General features: G+C 49.2%; 1 protein-coding gene across 1 annotated transcript; it reads right to left on the bottom strand.

Moving 5' to 3' along the window:
- Nucleotides 1-1239: 1239 nt before the first annotated feature.
- Nucleotides 1240-2903, bottom strand: LOC109740005 (aspartic proteinase CDR1-like). The gene has a single exon (XM_020299055.4). The coding sequence runs from the start codon at nt 2856-2858 to the stop codon at nt 1449-1451; it is 1410 nt and encodes a 469-aa protein (XP_020154644.1). The 5' UTR covers nt 2859-2903; the 3' UTR covers nt 1240-1448.
- Nucleotides 2904-18719: the final 15816 nt, after the last annotated feature.

The following is an 18719-nucleotide window of genomic DNA, read 5'->3' on the forward strand; positions in this document are numbered from 1 at the left end:
GCAACGGCTAGGCACCTGAGTATCATCATGCCGTGAGAGTAGTAGTTGTTGTTTTCTTTTCAAACGGGCTGTGTTGTGGAGCTGATATGTTGTACTCTAAACCCTTCTCCTTAATTAATGAAAAAGGCACGCCTTTTGCCTCTGTTTAAAAAAGAAAGTGAACGACGGTGCGGCGAAGGTGCAAGCGGAGAGAGCATCAGTGGTTGTTTGCAGAAATGTTGATGGACGTTTCAGGGCCCATCAGCTCGTGTGTTTGATAACCTGACTCATCCTGCAATATTAGAGGCATAGCCATGTTGTGAAGCTTTGGCACTTGAAAAGGATCTTCAGGCACAGAAAATCATGAACAACATGTGTAAATGGGCAATACTTAGGTGATGGTTTTTATGGCTAGTAGTTTACATGGACGACCCATGTAGGGAGGCGGCGCTACTGAACTCCCTTTTAGCCGGTTTTGTAAACATTTTAGATTGTTCCGCGCGAGGTTTGTTCTTTTTGTTTTAGTTCTTGTTTTGACTTTGATTTCAAATTTATTTTTCTATTCATGAATATTTATAAATTTTTGCTCTCTTTAAAAAAAGTCAAAATTTTCAAATTTGTGAATATTTTTAAATTCATGTTTTTTTCAAATTCATGGACTTTGTAAAATCCACAAATTTCTTTCAAAACCAATGTACTTTTTATTATGCCATTTTATGAATTAACAGAAAAAGGCAGATGTTTTCCCTAAGCTAGTTTTTCTACACAATTTTCCTAAGCTAGCTGACTAGCCATAGACGAGCGAAAAAAATCAATGAACATGCGGGTTCTTAAACAGGCTGGCCCATAGAGTCTGGTTTGGGGGAACAGTCTTTTGTGTGGTTTTTCCTGATTTTTTTATGAATTATCAGGTTTAAAAGATGTGAACGATTTAAGTTAGTGAAGGTAAAATAAATGAGTGCATTTGTTTGGGAGAGAAAAGGGCAGCGCATGCATAGTAGGTTGATAATAGGTAATAGGTGGATGAAGGGGCTCACCTCAATTGAATTCAGGGGGAGGGAGATGATTAGTTTGGAAAGTTATTAAGTAAAATGTTTGCACTCCTCCGCTCCTAAATGTAAGTCTTTTTAGACATTTTAAATGGACTACAAGATACGGATGTCTGTAAACATATTTTAAAGTGTAGATTCACTTATTTTGCTCCGTATGTAGTCATTTGTTGGAATCTTTAGAAAGACTTATATTTGGGAACGGAGGGAGTAGAATTTTGTAGGTCTAGCATTATATTGGACTGAATAACATGTGACCTATTGTATCATCTATCACGTTAAGAGTGTATTGCAGTTATTTCATTTGAGTAACAGTTCCACTTATACATTATTCTGGCCACCAATCTTGAGCACTCGATTAAGGATCCGGATCTGCCGGCACCCAGCGGAACCTCAATTTTCCGTTTTCATAAGCTACCACTACACAGAGCCGGAGGGTGTGGGGGCGGGGTAGGAACTCGCGCAGTCTGCTGGGGCGAAGGTCACGGTGCCCTTGTCGAGGTCGTACCCAACGTGCATGTTCTGCTGGGCGATGTTCCCGATGATCGACGCCGGTAACTGCTCCGACATCGCCGCCACCGCCAAGCACAGGGTCCCCTCCTGCACCTCCACGAACGTGTTCTCCGCCTTCAGCGTCACCGCAGCGCCGCCGCCCAGCCCCAGCGTCACGTCAGGGATCATGGCCGCAAGCTGCCCCTCCCGCACCCCGCTCACGTCGAAGCACAGCGGCAGGAACTTTTCTGGCGACTGCGCAGGCGGGAGCTTGATCCGCCGTGTCAGCTCCTTCACAAGTGGGTCTAAAAGCGCCTCCGGGAGGTATGTGAGCGTCGTGCCGGAGTCGACGATGATGGGGGACTGGTCCGGCGCCGGGAAGGTCTTGTTCCCGACCTTGACGGACCGGAGCTCGACGGTGTAGTATGCCTTCACTTGAGATGGGATCAGCGGCGTCGTCGCCGCGCCCGGATCCGTCACGGCGGCCCGGGAGCCGAAGTTGAGCGCGGAGGAGGCCATGACGGAGTAGGGCACGAGGCAGTAGGAGAACCTCCGGCCCAGAAAGGTGTGTGCGCCGAGCTGACTGACGAGGGAGAGGTCGCCGCCGCCGAGGCCGACGAGGCCGTCCCCGATGAACGTGCCGACGAAGGTCGTGGAGCAGCCGAAGTTGACGTTGGCCAGGCGCGTCGTCCCATCGCCGCGGCCGCCCGGGGCGGCGAAGGTGAAGGTCTCTGTGGAGAGGACGCCGCTCGTGTGGGACCCGTCGCCATAGGAGTATGAGTACCTGCACTTGGAGTCGGTGCCACAGGCTGCGTCGGGCAGCTCGCCGCACGCGCCGGAGTCGCAGTCCACGAGGCTGAACGTCGTCGATTTCGAGGGGTCGAACTGGACGCCCAGCGGCTGCGCGTACGCGTCACGGGCGGTCGCCGGACCAGGACCGTCGTCTCCGTAGCTGCAATTGAGCCAGATGAGGTCGCTGCCGGTGTCGGCGATGGCGACCATAGGAGTGGGCGGCGTGCCTATGTTCACGGCCATCAGGTACTCGGACGACCTGGACGTGACCTCGGACACGACGCCGTCAGCTGAGGGCGCGTCGGCGCGGACGTAGGAGCGCGAGAGCGCCGCGGCGCGGGCCGCGGACCGCCGCGCGGCCTCGAGCACGCGGGCGGGCGCGGTGAGCGTCGGGTCGTGGAACGGCGACCTGACCGAGTCACGGTGGATGAACTCCACGCTAAAGCCATCGCCACCGCTGCCGGCGTACGCCGTGCCCGCGCACAGCTGCGCCGTCAGGACGACGGCGACGAGCAGGAGAGCGCCGGATACCATCGTCCGAGGCATTCTGTGCTAGCTTAACTCCCAAGGATTAGCTCTACTGGGGTTGCTTTGCTGCTGCTGCTATGCAGAGGGCGGTATTTATAGGCGAATTTGCGTAAGATCATAATGGTAGATGATTAATGGGGAGACGAATGTGGTAAGTCGTGATATGATATGAAGTCATGAAACTGTCGAGTGCCATTCGGCAGCTCGCTGCGTTATTGTAATTACGTGCTGCACTACGCATGGAATGGAATCAAGGGTAGATAGTGCGGTTTCCACTGCATTTTTTGAAGGCAGCCATTAATTCGCGCCAAAAGATCACGACGAGAAATTTGCAATTTCTAATCTTGTACTAGCTAATCTTGTAGAAGAAGGATTGTTTCCGGAATATCGGCCACTGGAGTGGCAAGAAGAGGCAGTGTTTGATTGCTTGGTGCCACCGGTCACCTGGAAAATTTGTAGTAACCGTTCTCCAGTTTAAGCTTCCTTTTGTTCTACGTCTTGCCCTTCATGTCGGGCTCATTTCAGTGATTCCATTCCGCACTTTTCTGCAGCAAATATGCAATCTGTTACACTTTTTTTTAGCGGTATAAGGGCATCTACAATGCAGGCGCTAAGGACGGACGCCAGGTTTCGAATCCTACTCGATTTCAGCGATTCCCATCCAATCCCAGGAAAATTGTTGGCGTCGATGCCATATCATTCGCCGGGCGCTCCAGCCCTTTTTTCGCACGGATTAAACTGGTCCGGAGCCAGGCGCTTAACTATCAGCATTGTACACAAAGGCTCCAAGGCAAACGCCAGGTTTAAAATTCCTTTTTTTTTCTCAAGCGCCTTTGGAAGCGCCTTCCATTGCAGATGCCCTAAGAGTGGCCTTCATTGATCCATGTTCAAAGGTACTACTGTATAATTGATATATCCCAGGGCTCGATGAGCCAAACAAAATGATAAGTTTCGAGTGATAAAACGCTCCAAACTAAATTATGTGCATTTGAATTTGAAGCACGGTTTTCGTGGATGAAGGTCGCCTCCTCGAATTCACTCTTCCTTTGTTGTCCTAACTGATCACCGAGCTATAATGGCCAAGTTCGCCTTCGCTGGTTACATGAAATTCAATGTGGTCGGAGGCGTGGCGAAGGTGCAAGCGAAGGGAGCGTCAGTGGTTGTGTTGCAGAAATGTTGAAGGAAAGTTCCAGGGGCCATCAGCTCGTGTGTTTGATAACCTAACTCATCCTGCAACGTTAGAGGCATAGGCGTGTTGTGAAGCTTTAACATTTGCAAAGGATCTTCAGGCACGGAAAAATCGCATGTCGTCACATGAATGATGCATGGATCATGAACATCATGTCATGTGTAGTTGGGCAATAATACCAAGGTGATAGGTTTTTTTAGTGCGGGTGCTATATCTCGCATTAAGCGAGACCGAAACAACTCTCCTGCAAGAGTCTACAATAACGGGCCGGCCAACTCTCGCATGCTTAAAAGAAAACAGTGTAGAAAAAGGAGCACTGGGGTGATTCGAGCCTTGGTATCCTGGACGGGAGCTCCTATACATCGCGCTGGGGGAGTCGAAGTGCGCACCCCTCGCGCGCCCATTTGGGCCGGTGAAAGGATCGATATGGTTGACTAGAGGGGGGGTGAATAGGCAACTACCAATTTTTAGCTTTTCTTAACAAATTAAGTTTAGCAACAAATAGGTTGTCTAGATGTGCAACTAGGTGAACAACCTATATGATGCAAACAACAACAAAGTGAAAGCAAAGGATACAACATAATGATAGCTTGCACAAAGTAAAGGGAAGAGATAATCACAAGTGGAGACGAGGATGTATTACCGAAGTTCCTTCCCTTTGGGGGAAGTACGTCTCCGTTGGAGCGGTGTGGAGGCACAATGCTCCCCAAGAAGCCACTAGGGCCACCGTATTCTCCTCACGCCCTCACACAATGTGAGATGTCGTGATTCCACTAGTGGTGCCCTTGAAGGCGGCAACCGAACTTTTACAAACAAGGTTGGGGCTCTCTTCACAACCAAATTGGAGGCTCCCAACGAAACCACGGAGCTTCACCACAATGGAATATGGCTCAGAGGTGACCTCAACCGTCTAGAGTGCTCAAACACCCAAGAGTGACAAAATCCACACAAGAAAGTATGGGGGAATCAAATATCCTTTGGTGGAATTGTATATATAGGTCTCCTCCTTCAATGCCTAGCAAATCAACAAGTTTGAGTGGCTATAGAGAAATCGGGCAATAAGCTTGAAGGACATTAATGGTGGAGAGAGAGAGAGAGAGAGAGAGACAAGAGGTAAGAGGGTAGGTGGAAGAAGCCCCCTTTATATAGGAAACCCTAAGATCCAACCATTACAGCAGTTTTTACATTGCAGCGGTACAACCGCTCCTCTCCCCGGTACAACCGGGAATCACGGGTAAGTTGTTGAAACCCTGACAAGCGGTACAACCGGACGCTAGAGCGGTAGTACCGGTTATCAGTAATAACCGGACCAACCGCTTCTCTACTGCTCAACAACCGCCTTGAAACTAGAAGGGAGTGACCCCTATGGGCGGTGGTCGAGCGGTAGTGCTCCGGAACTACCACCTGCTCCTGGTGCTAGGGGTGGCTAAGTCCCAAGCGATAGAACCGCTTAGGACACCCGGTAGTACCGGTATGTAGAGCACAACCGGGCCACCGCCGCCCAAGTACTGCCCTATCACAGAAGCGAGTCTGGTGGTCGGGCGGTACCCAGCCGGTACAACCGCCCAAGATGCAACTCCGGAGTTCTTCCAGCGAGAGGGCGGTACCACCGCCCGGGGCAGCAGTACAACCGCTTGGCAAGAACCTGGGAGGTGCAACCCCAGGGTATCACCCATGGGGTGGTGGTTGAGCCGGTACAACAGGCCAGCGGTACAACCGCCCTAGTGGGCGGTACAACCGCGAAGGAGAAACCACTTCAATAGTATGAAACAAAAGGGACCTCTCTCTACACAGAATGGAAGGTAATGGTGGGTGACGAGAAGAGTGTACGTGCAATGATTCACCCAATGCCTTCCGATGTGGATTCCCTCTTGATAGTACGGGTTTCCTATGACCAAGGAAATAAACACGCAGAAAACTCCGTCTTCGATCTTTTCCTTCCAGAGAGAATGTCTAATCGATGCATACCTGAGCATAGAGAACCTGAAGAACTTAACACAAGATTAGACCATAAGGAGACTTGTCATCATCACCCAAAACACAAAGATGGGAAATTTCCTAACAATCTCCCCCTTTTTGGTGGATGATGACAACAACGAAATTTGCACAAGAGGTCTAGAAAATATAGACGGGCTCCCCATAGATGTGTGCGCTATTTTGATTTTGCTTTTGGAATGCAAAGTCACACATTAGGATCAAAGCTCCCCCTAGATTCTATAGACCCACCACTCCTACTATCTGAGATAGATAAACAATAAGCATATAAGTAGAGAGTAACAAGCTAAGGATAAACCGATAAGGTAGATAGATAGAGAATGCATGTCTCACGCCATGCAAGTCGAGTCTCACATCACAGGGTCCACAAACTAAGAAAGAGCAGAAAGAAACTCAAGTTCAACTCTCAACTCAAAAAACAAATACACCCAAGCAACTCCCATGCAAATCCCAAGACCTAATAGACCTCTCTCCCCCTTTGGCATCAATACACCAAAAAGGAAAAGAGTGATGCTAACGCCCCAGAGCTCAGTAGATCTCGTCTGACCCCTCAGTCTCATCTGAATCACGATCTTCGGACTCTGCATCTTCTTCCATAGCACCATCAACAGCAGCAGACGTGGAGGTTGCAGGATGACCAGATGCCTCAGCCTCATCATCACTCCAGGTGTTGTGCGTAGAGATCCACCAGTCCTCTGGAGTGATGCTCTTCTCAGATCCACTCTTCACAGGCATATTGAGGTGCTTCATCATGGCAATCTGACAGAGACGAGCAAGCTTCTTATTGACATGTGCCTCATACATCTTCTTCTGAATGTGTGTCTGAAGGCAAAAGGTCTTCTTCACTTTAGAAGTGAGCTTGGCCACCCAGGAGGGCTTGGCACCCGGCTCCAACTCAAAGTCCTCATCATCAGAGGTGGCATACACATCCTCGGGATCATCCGCAGGAAAGCGGGGCTCAGCATGCTTCTTCTTCTTAAGCTGCTTGATCTCATGCACGGTGAGGTTATCTGGTGAGGTGAGGAACTCTCCATGACAGCGAACAGCCCAAACTGAGTTCAGAAAGCACATGACAAACGGTGCATAGATGGGAACCTTTCTGTAGATGACAGTGTTGTACATATCCTGCCAAAGCCAATTGGACGCATCAAAAGTAGCACGAGTCCCCACTTTGGTCTTCATAGCAACAAGCAAGTCAACAAGATGCCCATAGATCTCATCCTGATTCCCAACCTTGGGCAGAAGCACATTGCGAAACACGCGATGCATGATGTCATAGACCTTCTGAATATCCTTGGACTCACCAATAAGCCTCGTCCACTAATGTCACTACAAAAAAAGACACATTCGTGACATTTTGGGCCGAACAAATTTTTTTCTGTCATGCTTATGACACTTCTATGACGATAATTGTGACAAAACCCGCTATCATCATAGATGTGGTGGGCTCCTACTTCTATGACAAAAAATCATGACAGAAAATGGGCTTTTCGTCCTGGGCGGGCCGGAGACGCAGCTGCATGACATTCTTTGGGCCGTCCATGACGAAAAAACTGTGGTAGAAGCGAGGGCGAGGAAAATATCGGGGGAGTTCCCGGTTACGGTGGGTGGTCGGGGGCCGAGCGATGGGCGTTTCTCTCATACGTACGCGCGTGTGTGCGAGGCATTGAGCTCTAACTGAACCCGAGCGAGGCGTTGGGCTCTAACTGAACCCGAGCGATGCTGCCTCTGGATGAACAGTGAGCGTTGTTGAGGGGGTTTGGATGAACAGTTCCCGATGGGGGGTTGGATGAACATGACCCCATGGTAGTAGAGGCCGTTGTCGCTGGAAGAACAGGACCCCGATCGAGCCGGTTGGGGGTGGATGAACAGGACCCCGTGAAGGGGTGGATGAACAGGACCCCGTGGAGGGCTGGATGAACATGACGACCCCGTGGAGGGCTGGTTGAACAGTAGCCGGTGGAGTGCTAGATGAACAGTAGCCCATGGAGGGGTGGTTGAACAGGACCCCGTGAAGAGGGCTGGTTGAACAGTAGCTGGTGGAGGAGCGGTGGAGGCTGGATGAACAGGAGCCCGTGGATGAACAGTGGTTGGTGGAGGCAGGAGGGGAGACGTCGTGGATGAACAGTAGCAGGTGGAGGCTGGAGGAGGTCGACGGTGGATGAACAGTAGCCCTTGGAGGCTGGAGGAGGTCGACAGTGGAGATGAACAATATCCCGTGGAGTCCCGTTTTGCGGTACGCCACACCCCTCCCGATGAACAGGACCCCCATTTCGACCGAAGCGCTCCAACATAAGTCCGTTTCCTCCGTTTTGCGGTACGCCACACCCCTCCCGATCAACAGGACCCCGTTTCGACCGTAGGAGGTCTGTGTCCTCCGTTTTGCGGTATGCCAGACCCCTCCCGATGAACAGGATCCCGTTTCGACCGTGGTCGGTCGAACACAAGGCCGTTTCCTTTGTTCTGTGGTACGCCAGGCCTCGTTTCCATTGGCTGTTCCGTCCAAGCCGGTTGGCTCCCGATGAACAGCACGCGTTCCGTTGCTTCCCGATGAACACGACGCATTCCGTTGCCTCCCCATGAACACGACGACGACGCAGTTTCTCTGTTCCGACCCAGCCATGTACACGAGCCCTGGCCGTACGTATGCGCGAGTAGGCGTTCGAGAGCCTGCCCGTATGTACGTACGTGGCCGTATTTACTTTCTTGCACCCTGGCCGATGTACGTACGTGTACATGCCACGTGCACGCCTCTACTACGACACGTGCCCTTCCTTACTCGGCCACGGTTCATCGCTGCAGCCTGCAGACAGACCGATCATATGCATGTACACGTTCGCGACCAGAATGACAACGCTACGTACGCTTCGACTAGGTGGGTCCCGACTGTCAGGCACTTCCTTGCGTGCGAAGATGAAGTTGGTGGGTCCCAGCAGTTAGGGGGCGAATCACTTTTTTGCCCGTAATATGGACGCACTTCCTTGCGTGCGAAGATGTAGCTGGTGGGTCCCAGCTGTCAGGGGGGAAACATTTTTTCCGTGAAATATGGTGGCCCGTCCGGTGGGTCCCTGCTGTCAGGTGGAGGAATAATTATTTTGTGCCTAATAAGGAGGCACTTCCTTGCTGCGGCCGTGGACCCAGCTGTCAGCCTCTCCACATACAGTACTCTTCCGATGGAAGTCGTTCGTTGACCACATTGACCACGCCGCGCCGAGAGCACCAAGGCGGTGGACAACGGTGAGGCCTGGGAAGGGGACGACGCGGAGCTGGGGAAGACGCGACAGTGGATGCCCGCGCGAAGGGGAGTACGTGGGTTGACTGCTTCGGCTGCGGTGTGAGGCTGCCGTCGCCGGAGAATAACAGGAGGTGTGGGTGAGTATAGAGGGATGACATGGCCAGCGGTGGCAGCACAGCCGGACACGGGAGGCAGGAGCAGGCGGCATGGCCGACGCTTGTTTGGGCGGCTGGAGCAAGAAGACCAGAGGTTGAAGAAGCACTACGGCCGTTGGATGGACATCGTACGGTCACTGGAGCTAGAATCATTCATATTGACTAAGTTGACAAAGCCCTCCGTCCGCGTCAACTTAGTAGGCCCACAAGTCAGCCTCCCACTATGGTAGGTCCCAGCTAGCAGGGGGAGTATTCATTTTTTTTGTGCGTAATAAGGAGGCACTTCCTTGCGTGCAAAGATATAGCTGGTGGGTCCGAGCTGTCAGCGGTAGTTTTCATTCTTTTTGGCGTAATAAGGAGGTACTTGCTTGCGTGCGGCCATGGACCATGTGGATCCCAACTATCAGCCTCTCCATGTACATCCCTCTTCCGATGTTGTCGTTTGTTGACAACGTTGACCACGCCGTGCCGAGAACACCAGCGCGATGGACAATGGCGAGACCCAGGAAGGGAATGACCCGGAGGCAGCGAAGCCACATCAGTGGAGGGATGTGGGTGAGTAGAGGGATGGCCTGACCAGTGGTGGGAGTAGTAGGGGCGGTGAGGCCTGCACGGCAGCACAGCCGGCCACGGGAGGCGGGAGCATGCGGTTCCGCCGGCGCTGGATTTGGCGGCTGGAGCAAGAAGATCAGAGATTGAAGAAACACGACAGCCATTGGATTGACATCCAATGGTTACGTTTGCTAGAATCGTTTGTTGTCATATATAATAAGTAAAAAAAATCTTGCATACGCGTCAACTTAATAGGCCCACAAGTCAGGCCATTCCCTATTTTTTTTAATAATTTATATATAGCTCATTGCAACTTCTTATGCAATTTATTGCAGTCCGTTATGTTTTGTTGGCCAGGGCCAAGGTTAAAATTTTAAACAAAATTTCGCATATTTCTATGGGTTCCAAACTATTTTTAATACCAAAATGTCGAGCCGGATTTAAAGTACTTTGAAGATATATTTAAATTAGGTTAAAGCCCAGTGAAATTGGAATCTGAAAATGTGAAAAAAATCAGAAATTATAAAGTAATTGCCAATTTGTCATCTGTTTTTATATTTACAGCCCATTTCATATTACTTTCAAGATTTGCGGGTGTCTTGAAAGAGTTGCAGCCCATCAGGGCATAGAAAAATAGGTATGCATGGATTGGGTATTCTTCAGAAAAAATAAATTGGGCTCATTTTCACAAAAAAATAGCTGGGCTGGTCATGTGGTGAACATAAAATATAAGCCTGGGCTAGACGGGCCACAGCCCAGTTCAAACCCTGCTCCGTCTGAACAATAACAAAAAAATATTGCTCGAGCAGCTACATCCCAGGTGTCAGCCGATCTTGTGTTGTTCTCTTGTCTATTGACTATATACGCTGACAATGTCATGGGTCCCAGATGTCAGGAAACCACTAGCAGGAAGCATTTTCTTTTTCCATACGCTGACAATGGAGTATATATAACAAAAATGAGGAACTTCCTTGCGTCCGGCCATGGACATGGTGGGCCCCTACTGTCATCCTCTCCACGTATAGTCCTCTGCCGATTCCTCTTGTTTGTTGACCATGTTGACAATGCGAGAGGGCAGCGCCGCGGCGAGCGCAGCAAATCGTGAGGAGGACGACGGCGAGGCCTCGGAGGTCGACGTTAACAATTTAGGAGACGGGCGGGCGGCGATGTGTGCGCTGAGGCGCAGCCAGCCGTGGGAGGCGGAAGCAGGCGGCCCTGCTGGCGCTGGTTTGGTTTTGGCGGCTGGAGGAAGACAGGACTGAAGAAACACGACAGACTTCAAAAGCAGCAGGAGTACTTAACAACCTTAACTGAAACCAGCAGGGGCACTTAACAACCATAGCTGAAAGCAGTATGAGTACTTATACAGGTTCAACCGTACAAAGCACGCCTCGAACGGTGCTACTTTGTCTACAGTTAACCAAAGGGTGAGGCCGCCAAGCCCCAGGACAAGGCCCAGGCACCACCCCGCGCATCCACAACCTTATGAAAGCGGCTTCATTTTGCAATGTGGTCAATAAACAGGATATTCGCTTTAGAGCCATGGAAAAGCAGGAACATAATCTTCTGTCCTATTCTCCAAGATGGACGGGCCTTCATTATTTGAGACCACCCATGAATAAGTATCTTTTCACCTCCAAGGGGAATGGAGTAGGTCGACATAAACATCATGTTGTGACCAAGCGCAAGTCTGGCCCGACCATGGTCAGGCATCTGTATAGGAACAATAGAACTGGGAAGTTCCTATTTCAAGAAGATCACAGCTGTAAAACTATGCATAAGCAAGAGTTTATGAACAACATATATAACAGAAAACAGCTCGTACCATAAGTTTCTCAACACAGTTGGACCTGTTCAACGAGTGCAGCAGTGGCACACATATCCCATGTGGCCTTCCACCATTGAAACACCCCACAAGGACCTCAAGACGATCAATAAAGTGTAGGAACTTGTGGATGTCGTCCAAGTCAACTTCAGTGCCATGAGTAACAGCCGAGTTCTTATAGAATAACAAACGAGTAGCCTGCTTAACTCTGAAAAAACCTACACGTGCCACCAATTATAAGAAAATATTAGTTAGAAGTAGCATCTTCGTGAGGGATTCGTTGCTACTTCTAAAGTTAAATTGTGATTAGTTAGACAGAATAGGCGGATTAAGAAGTAATCAAGGCAACAAGCAAGAACCAGATACAAAACTAACATGGATGAACAATTGGAATGACGTCGGGGTGGAAGATCGCAGTGAAGATGAGACCAGGCTCTGCTATTTCCATCAACATTCGTGCGCCAACTTTCAGTCTGTAACACTTGAGAAAGTTTATCCAAGTTCGGACATAAAAAAAGCAGCGATCTTCTTGCTTCATGAACCCAACTCAGAACTTATATCCATGGCTTGTCTTCACTGTGACCATTAAACTGGTGTATTCAGTTATGGCAAGGCCGAGCATCTTGAGTACATGTGTTCTGGCAGAGCAAGGAATGCACTGCAGGAAAAATAATATGAGAACGCAATGTATTCCCTATATCCAAATCTAGAAATAATTTCCTCCTTCACGTCAGTGTTGACCATGGTACTAGTACCTTTTATCCAAATATAGCAATCCAAATTTCCAAATTAGTCGACAGCATGTTCAAAAAACCCCACCCTCCCGGATAGAAAAGAGGATTCTAGGAACATACTGTGCGCGTTTTAAAATCCTGTGTTAGGATGAGAAGGAACAAGTGTGGCGTCTCGCTAAGGGTGCAGAAACCTGTAGGGTCCTCGCACTTTGGGCACTACAAATGAAACACACTAGATTCAGTAGGAAGAAAAATGCATCAACGGCGGCGGCTGCCATCCTAGGATTACCCGCGACCAAGAGACTTGGATTTATCGGGGATGGATGAAGAATTCGTGCCAGGTTCTCCATGAGAAAACCCTATGCAATCGTCGAGCGGGGGTTTTCTCTGAACAAGAATAGGAGGGAGAAGGGGATTCGGGCCTAGTGAAATATTGTCTCTTCGTCCGTCCAGCTTACTACTAAAGCTGGAAAGGTGGGGGGTTTTGTGATTTGATGGCTCATTGGGCATTACTGCGGCACTACGACCGGGGTGTGTCTACCGTGCAGTTGTGCATTCTAATTTGGTGCATATTGCACGTGGACCCCGTTGCCGGATGCCCCACATATCAGCGAAAGGAAGTAGAAAGACAGGAGTAACTAGTTACACATAAATATATTTTTGACAGAGATACTCCCTCTGTAAAGAAATATAAAGATCTTTTATATCACAACTTTATACATAAGAAAAATCAAGGGGAATATATATAACATATATAATTATAAAAACAGAGTTTTTTTGAACACAGTATAGACGAGTTGGTGATGATGGTGTGCCTGCCATTCTGCAATATAGGCCGTCCGATTTATATCTGACGGATAGGAAGGAAACTATGGCAATTTTGAAAAAAGGTACCCACACACCTCTCCACATTTGCAAATAAGGCCTTCCCTTGTTAATCCTTTTCTCTCACAAGATAAAATACTCATACAAATGCATCTTGATATTACGTGCAACGCACGGGCATTATGGGGGTTCAGCTGAGAAATAGTCAGACAGGCTCACGGTTCTAGACTTTGGGCCACAGGCCGGTGGGCCTACATGTTTGGGGGCCCATGTGTTCTACCTCAGCGCTTTTCATATTTCAAGCGATTGGTAGGGCGCTGGTTTTAGATGCTGTCGCAAGGCGAATACACAAAATTGAATAAAGCACTGCAGCTGTTGGAATGAAATCGAACGACAGTTCCTAACCAGCAATCAGAGTTGCAATTCTATCAACGATACTGTCGTACTACTTATACACACAGGACACTTGTTTCACCATGCCAGAGTATTACATCAAAATCTCTTGGAGGATAGATCAGTTCGGCAGTTGCGTGCTGCTACTGAAGAATTTCAAAGTTAATTTGGACCAGCTCTCCTTGCCGAGAAATTCGATTTTGACATCATCCCCTACCGCAAGATATGGTTTAGATTTGAACCTTGACCATCCTTTAGCATCAATCATCATGCCACCATCCTTTGTACTTACGATATATTGAGCAGGTTCATTCACACCAAGGTTGTGCATGGTAAGAGAAATTTGGCCACGGTCGCCCGAATTGTTGAACGACTCCCTCGTTGCTCTAGGAATTCTCTGTTTGCAAACAACAAGACATACACAAACAGTTAGATCAACACAGTGAATCATGTGAAACAACATGGAAAGAAAAAAGAATGAAGCACTTGGGCGGACAATGCTTACCAAGAAGGTGGACATGTCGGTTTTTGTAAGGACTTTGGTATATGAAGTGCGAACTGCAGCCCAGTCTGTTGTCGGTGCAACTGCTGGTTCCATTGCCGCTGCACGGGCCGGAGCAGATGCAAGTGCAAGTGTTGGTGCAGGTGCCGAAGCCGTTGCTGGTGCCCGTGCCGGTGCGACTGGTAGTGCCGCTGCTGCTGCTGGAGATGGTGCTCCTTGTAGAGCTGGTGCTGGTGTCGGAGCAGGTGCCGGTGTCGATGCCCGATCCTCCGGTAGATCAGCCTGATCCGCTGACGCGGTCGGTGCCCAATCCTCAGCTGGATCAGACTGAGTTGCTGCCGCTGTTAGTGCTAGAGCAACTGTCGGTGCTCGATCCGTTGCTGAAGGTGGTACCGATGTGCGAGACAGCGGCAATCGTGTCTGGTCTGCTATGATCAGCTTTCTAACTTGACTAGGCTCCGTGACCTTGATCCAGTCTTTTTCTTCGTTTCTTTTAAATGCGAGAAGGACTAATTGTGGCGTGTTTGTTAAACCAAACTGCAGTTCATCATAGGGATTCGGCTTGTACTCAGACAATAGACTGGTCCAATTTTTTCCAGTAACATAAGTGATGGACAGTGCCTTCGTTACTGACACGACATAAGAAGTGAAACCTGCAAAAATATCCATCATAGAGCAAACCAAACGGTTTATTCTGTGATGAATGTCACATGGCAAAACCTGCATCGTAAAATTGCAGCAAAAGAAAGAAAACATGACATTAAATCAATAAGATTTAGACAGTAAATCAATAAGATTTACTTGATGTGACATGAGTGAATCCTTACCAGGAAATCACTATGTTGAAGTACTAAACAGAAGATTGATCGTCGAACTACGCGTGGCATACAGGGCTCCCACCTACTCCCACAAGCAGGACAGTCCAAAGGTCTTGACAAATCGTATGGACCGAACATCCAAGGGACTGGAAATCCTGGTGGGTGTGATAAACCCTGCAATGCATACAGATATTGGAGTGTAACCATAATTGATAAACCATCCTCACAAAAAAGATGATCTGGATACTTCAGAATATACAGACTTAATTGAGTGGACAGACATTAACATTGACTGTTCTCAGGACTCACCACACACCAAAAGCGGCAGTACTAAACAATACAGGGTTCACAAACACAAATCAAGTACTGAACAATAGTACTTACTACAAACAAGCAAAGTTGCACTAATTAAAATCTGCAGACTATTTCTTGCCACCGACCTACGGGATGAACCCCGCATAACTCACTAGGCCATGGACTTCGTGGGAGATGTCTACCGGCACCATCACCATCTTGTCAACCTTGGAGAAGCTAACAGAGTGGTCTTTCCACTTATAAACATGACGATGAAGACAGGCCACATCAGATTTGTCGGGAAGCTTTACAAGAACCACACCCTTCGTAATCGAAGGCACAGCCATGAAATTGTTGTGGCCAAGTACAGCCTCAAGAACACGCCTAACAACAATGCTACAGGAAAACACTAGTTCAAGACATGTGGCGACAAGGACACAGCAGCTGGATAGTTTAGAAGTAGAACTCATCTTCAGGTCTTCCAGTTCACATGGCATGACTTTGAGAACTTATTCTCCACCGCGGACCTGGTTCCAATTCAAACAGAAACCAAATATTTTATTACTACCTCCGTTCAGAAATATAAGATGATTTTCGATATTTTACTCCATATATGACTACATATACGCACAGAAATGAGTGAACAAAGACACTAGAACATGTCTTCAAAGGCATGAGAGCAGAGGGATTACTTGCAATATCCATAACACAAGTTACTAAGGCAAATATACCCTCTTCAAAGGTAGCATTGATGTTCATAAAGTAACTGAAAGTAATCTATAAGAAATCAGTGTCAACCTCTCACATGTTTTGGTCAAAATAGGAATTTAGAACCGTCATTTGGCACACAAAAATCACATGCAAGATCACCTAGAAAGTTGTACTACTAGTACTAGTACTGCGTGTTAGATGAAAAAACATGATCAAGATCAAGAAAAAGATCTTCAAGAAGAGATATTACATGGACTTGCTTAATGAGGGATCCCGGAGAGGGGGGCTTGACAGGGCGATAGCATTGAGCTTGTCTGTGGTAGTCTCGGCGGGGTGCTTGCGCTTCTTCATACTAGGAGCCTCGACGGTTTTGGCCAGAGCCATAGACATCACTTCGGCCGGTGCTCCAGCATCCATCAAGAAACTGTCAAATAGAAATAAAATAAAAGAAACCATAATCACAAACCCAAAAGAAGAACAGAGAGGGAGTTATAGGATCAGTCTCAGGGTTGCAAGACCGGGCCTTGGCCAGAATAAACACCATTGATGTGCTCACCTTTGCTTCTTTGGGAGAGAAGAACAATGGCAGAAGCAAGTCGGGGTTTTCTTGAAGAAATGAGGAACAAGTTGAGGGAGAAGCGAGTTGGATAGAGAGGAAGCTGAGAGAGAAGAGTGAAATGATGGTTGCTTCGTCCATCCAACTTACTGCTGGAAAGGAGGGGGTTTTGTGATTTGACGGCTCATTGGGCATTACGGCGGCACTTCGATCGGGGTAGTCTACCGTGTAGTTGGGCACTCTACTATGGAGTAATTTAGTGCATGGCTGGTGGACTCTGATGCTGGTTGTCCCGCATGTCGGCGAAAGTGAGTAGCAAGGTTTCCGACGACCGTCGAGGAGGATCCGCATGGTAGAGCGAGTCCACTGTTTTTCTGAAGAAAAAAATGATTACATCAAGCGTTTCCACTCTTACGATGGAGGAGTGCGAAACACGGTAGCCACCTGAACATACACGGTGCTCCTACTACTAGGCATGTGCAGTGGTTCATACGTCAGTACTACATAATCTTGTTGCTAGTGTAGTAAGATATGATGATAACAAACGATGTTGTCCACTTTTTCGACTGTCCGGTCAAGAATGAATGGTGAGATCAATGTTAACAGAACTAGGTCTACAGTGCACGGAGAGTATGGTGCTACAGTTCTCCACGAAACATGAACCATATGAAGCACGACTCAGTGTTGGGCAGGGTGTATGAAGGGTGCATGGCATGGGAGCAAAAGTTCCCTTCTCGACCCACTTTTGGGTGTTTGGCAGAGTGCATGAAGGGTGCATGAGTCCACACTAGTAGGTTAACACAAATACACGAAGAGGGAACAACTATATTAAGATGAGAATGCAACCAAACACACCCACACGCTTTGTGCTACAGTGACTGATCTACACCGTCTGAGTTTGATCCAACGGTCATGTTGCGCTGAGACATGGACATGCCCACGCAGAGGACGCCTAAACACCACCAAAGTCCCTCTGCTTCTCGAGGCGCATGACGTTGGTGATGCAGGGTGCAACGGCCCGCAGAGCCCGCTCTCGGTCGACGGGAGCCAGCTCATCAAAGACGGCGTCCAATGGCACGAATGGATTCCGGTGACGGAGCCCTCAGAGGATTTGCCCGGCAACGGCGACGGCAGCCCGCAACCCCTCCTTGTCTAGCTCCGCCCCCACCATCGTGCGGAGACGGCTCAGCTCCTCGGAGATATAGGTGAAGAAGGAGACCAGGTCAGGAAGCCATAGCTCGTTGAAGTTGATGGGGTGGTCGAACGGGTTTAGCCCGACGGCCGGCATGGTCGCGCTGGCACGACGGTAGGCATCGCACAGCCGCAACATGTGCGTGGAAACTTGGTCCACCAAGTGGCTGAGGCGATCCTGGACCTCGTCATGATTGGCCCGCTCGCGCTCCAGCCGGCTCCCCTGACGGCCTATCGTATCACCCGCTTTCTGCAGCAACGCCGCCGACGCCTCGAGCATCTTTGTGGTGGACGCCTGCCGCTTTTGAAGCTCCGTGAACTCACGCACATAACGGAGGAGCATGGCACTCCTCTCCTCCTTGAGCTCACGGAGCTCCACGTCCTTGGCCCTGAGCTCCGCATCCTTGGCCTGGAGCTCCTGTGTCAGGCGCCTCACCTCAAACTACGTGATCTGTTGCACCACCATGGCACCAGGTAGAAGCAATGGGGAGAGGAAGCAAAGGGGGTGAAACGGCTGAAAGGCAATGCAATCTGCGGGAAGGCGGAGGGAGCGAGCCGAGGAGCGGGGAATCTTTTGGTTTTCACCATGGGAAAACACCAGCCGACGACTTCTCACATCAGGGAGCAGTGGGTTTTACCGGCGGAGTCATCGTGACTAATTACTGCCGCGCCTGATCCCGTCAATCAAAAATTAAAAATCCTGCCGCGCCTGCCGCACCCAAAGACTAGAGCAACGCCGCGGTGGATATTTAAATTTACCTGACGGCAAGGAGATAAAAAGGGGTAAAAAACAAATGTGGTGGCGGCCTAGCTAATCGGTCGCACTAGCCCAACTAGCTAGCCACCGTGCTTCACTGATGTACTCGGCGGGAAAGGTGGTCTTTCGTGATTTGACGACTCATTT

This window comes from Aegilops tauschii, chromosome 3, assembly GCF_002575655.3.
Source record: "Aegilops tauschii subsp. strangulata cultivar AL8/78 chromosome 3, Aet v6.0, whole genome shotgun sequence".
Classification (NCBI taxonomy): Eukaryota; Viridiplantae; Streptophyta; class Magnoliopsida; order Poales; family Poaceae; genus Aegilops; species Aegilops tauschii.

What these genes read in the sequence shown, in the direction of transcription:
- LOC109740005 (XM_020299055.4), bottom strand. Translation starts at nt 2,858, where the DNA reads ATGCCTCGGACGATGGTATCCGGCGCTCTCCTGCTCGTCGCCGTCGTC.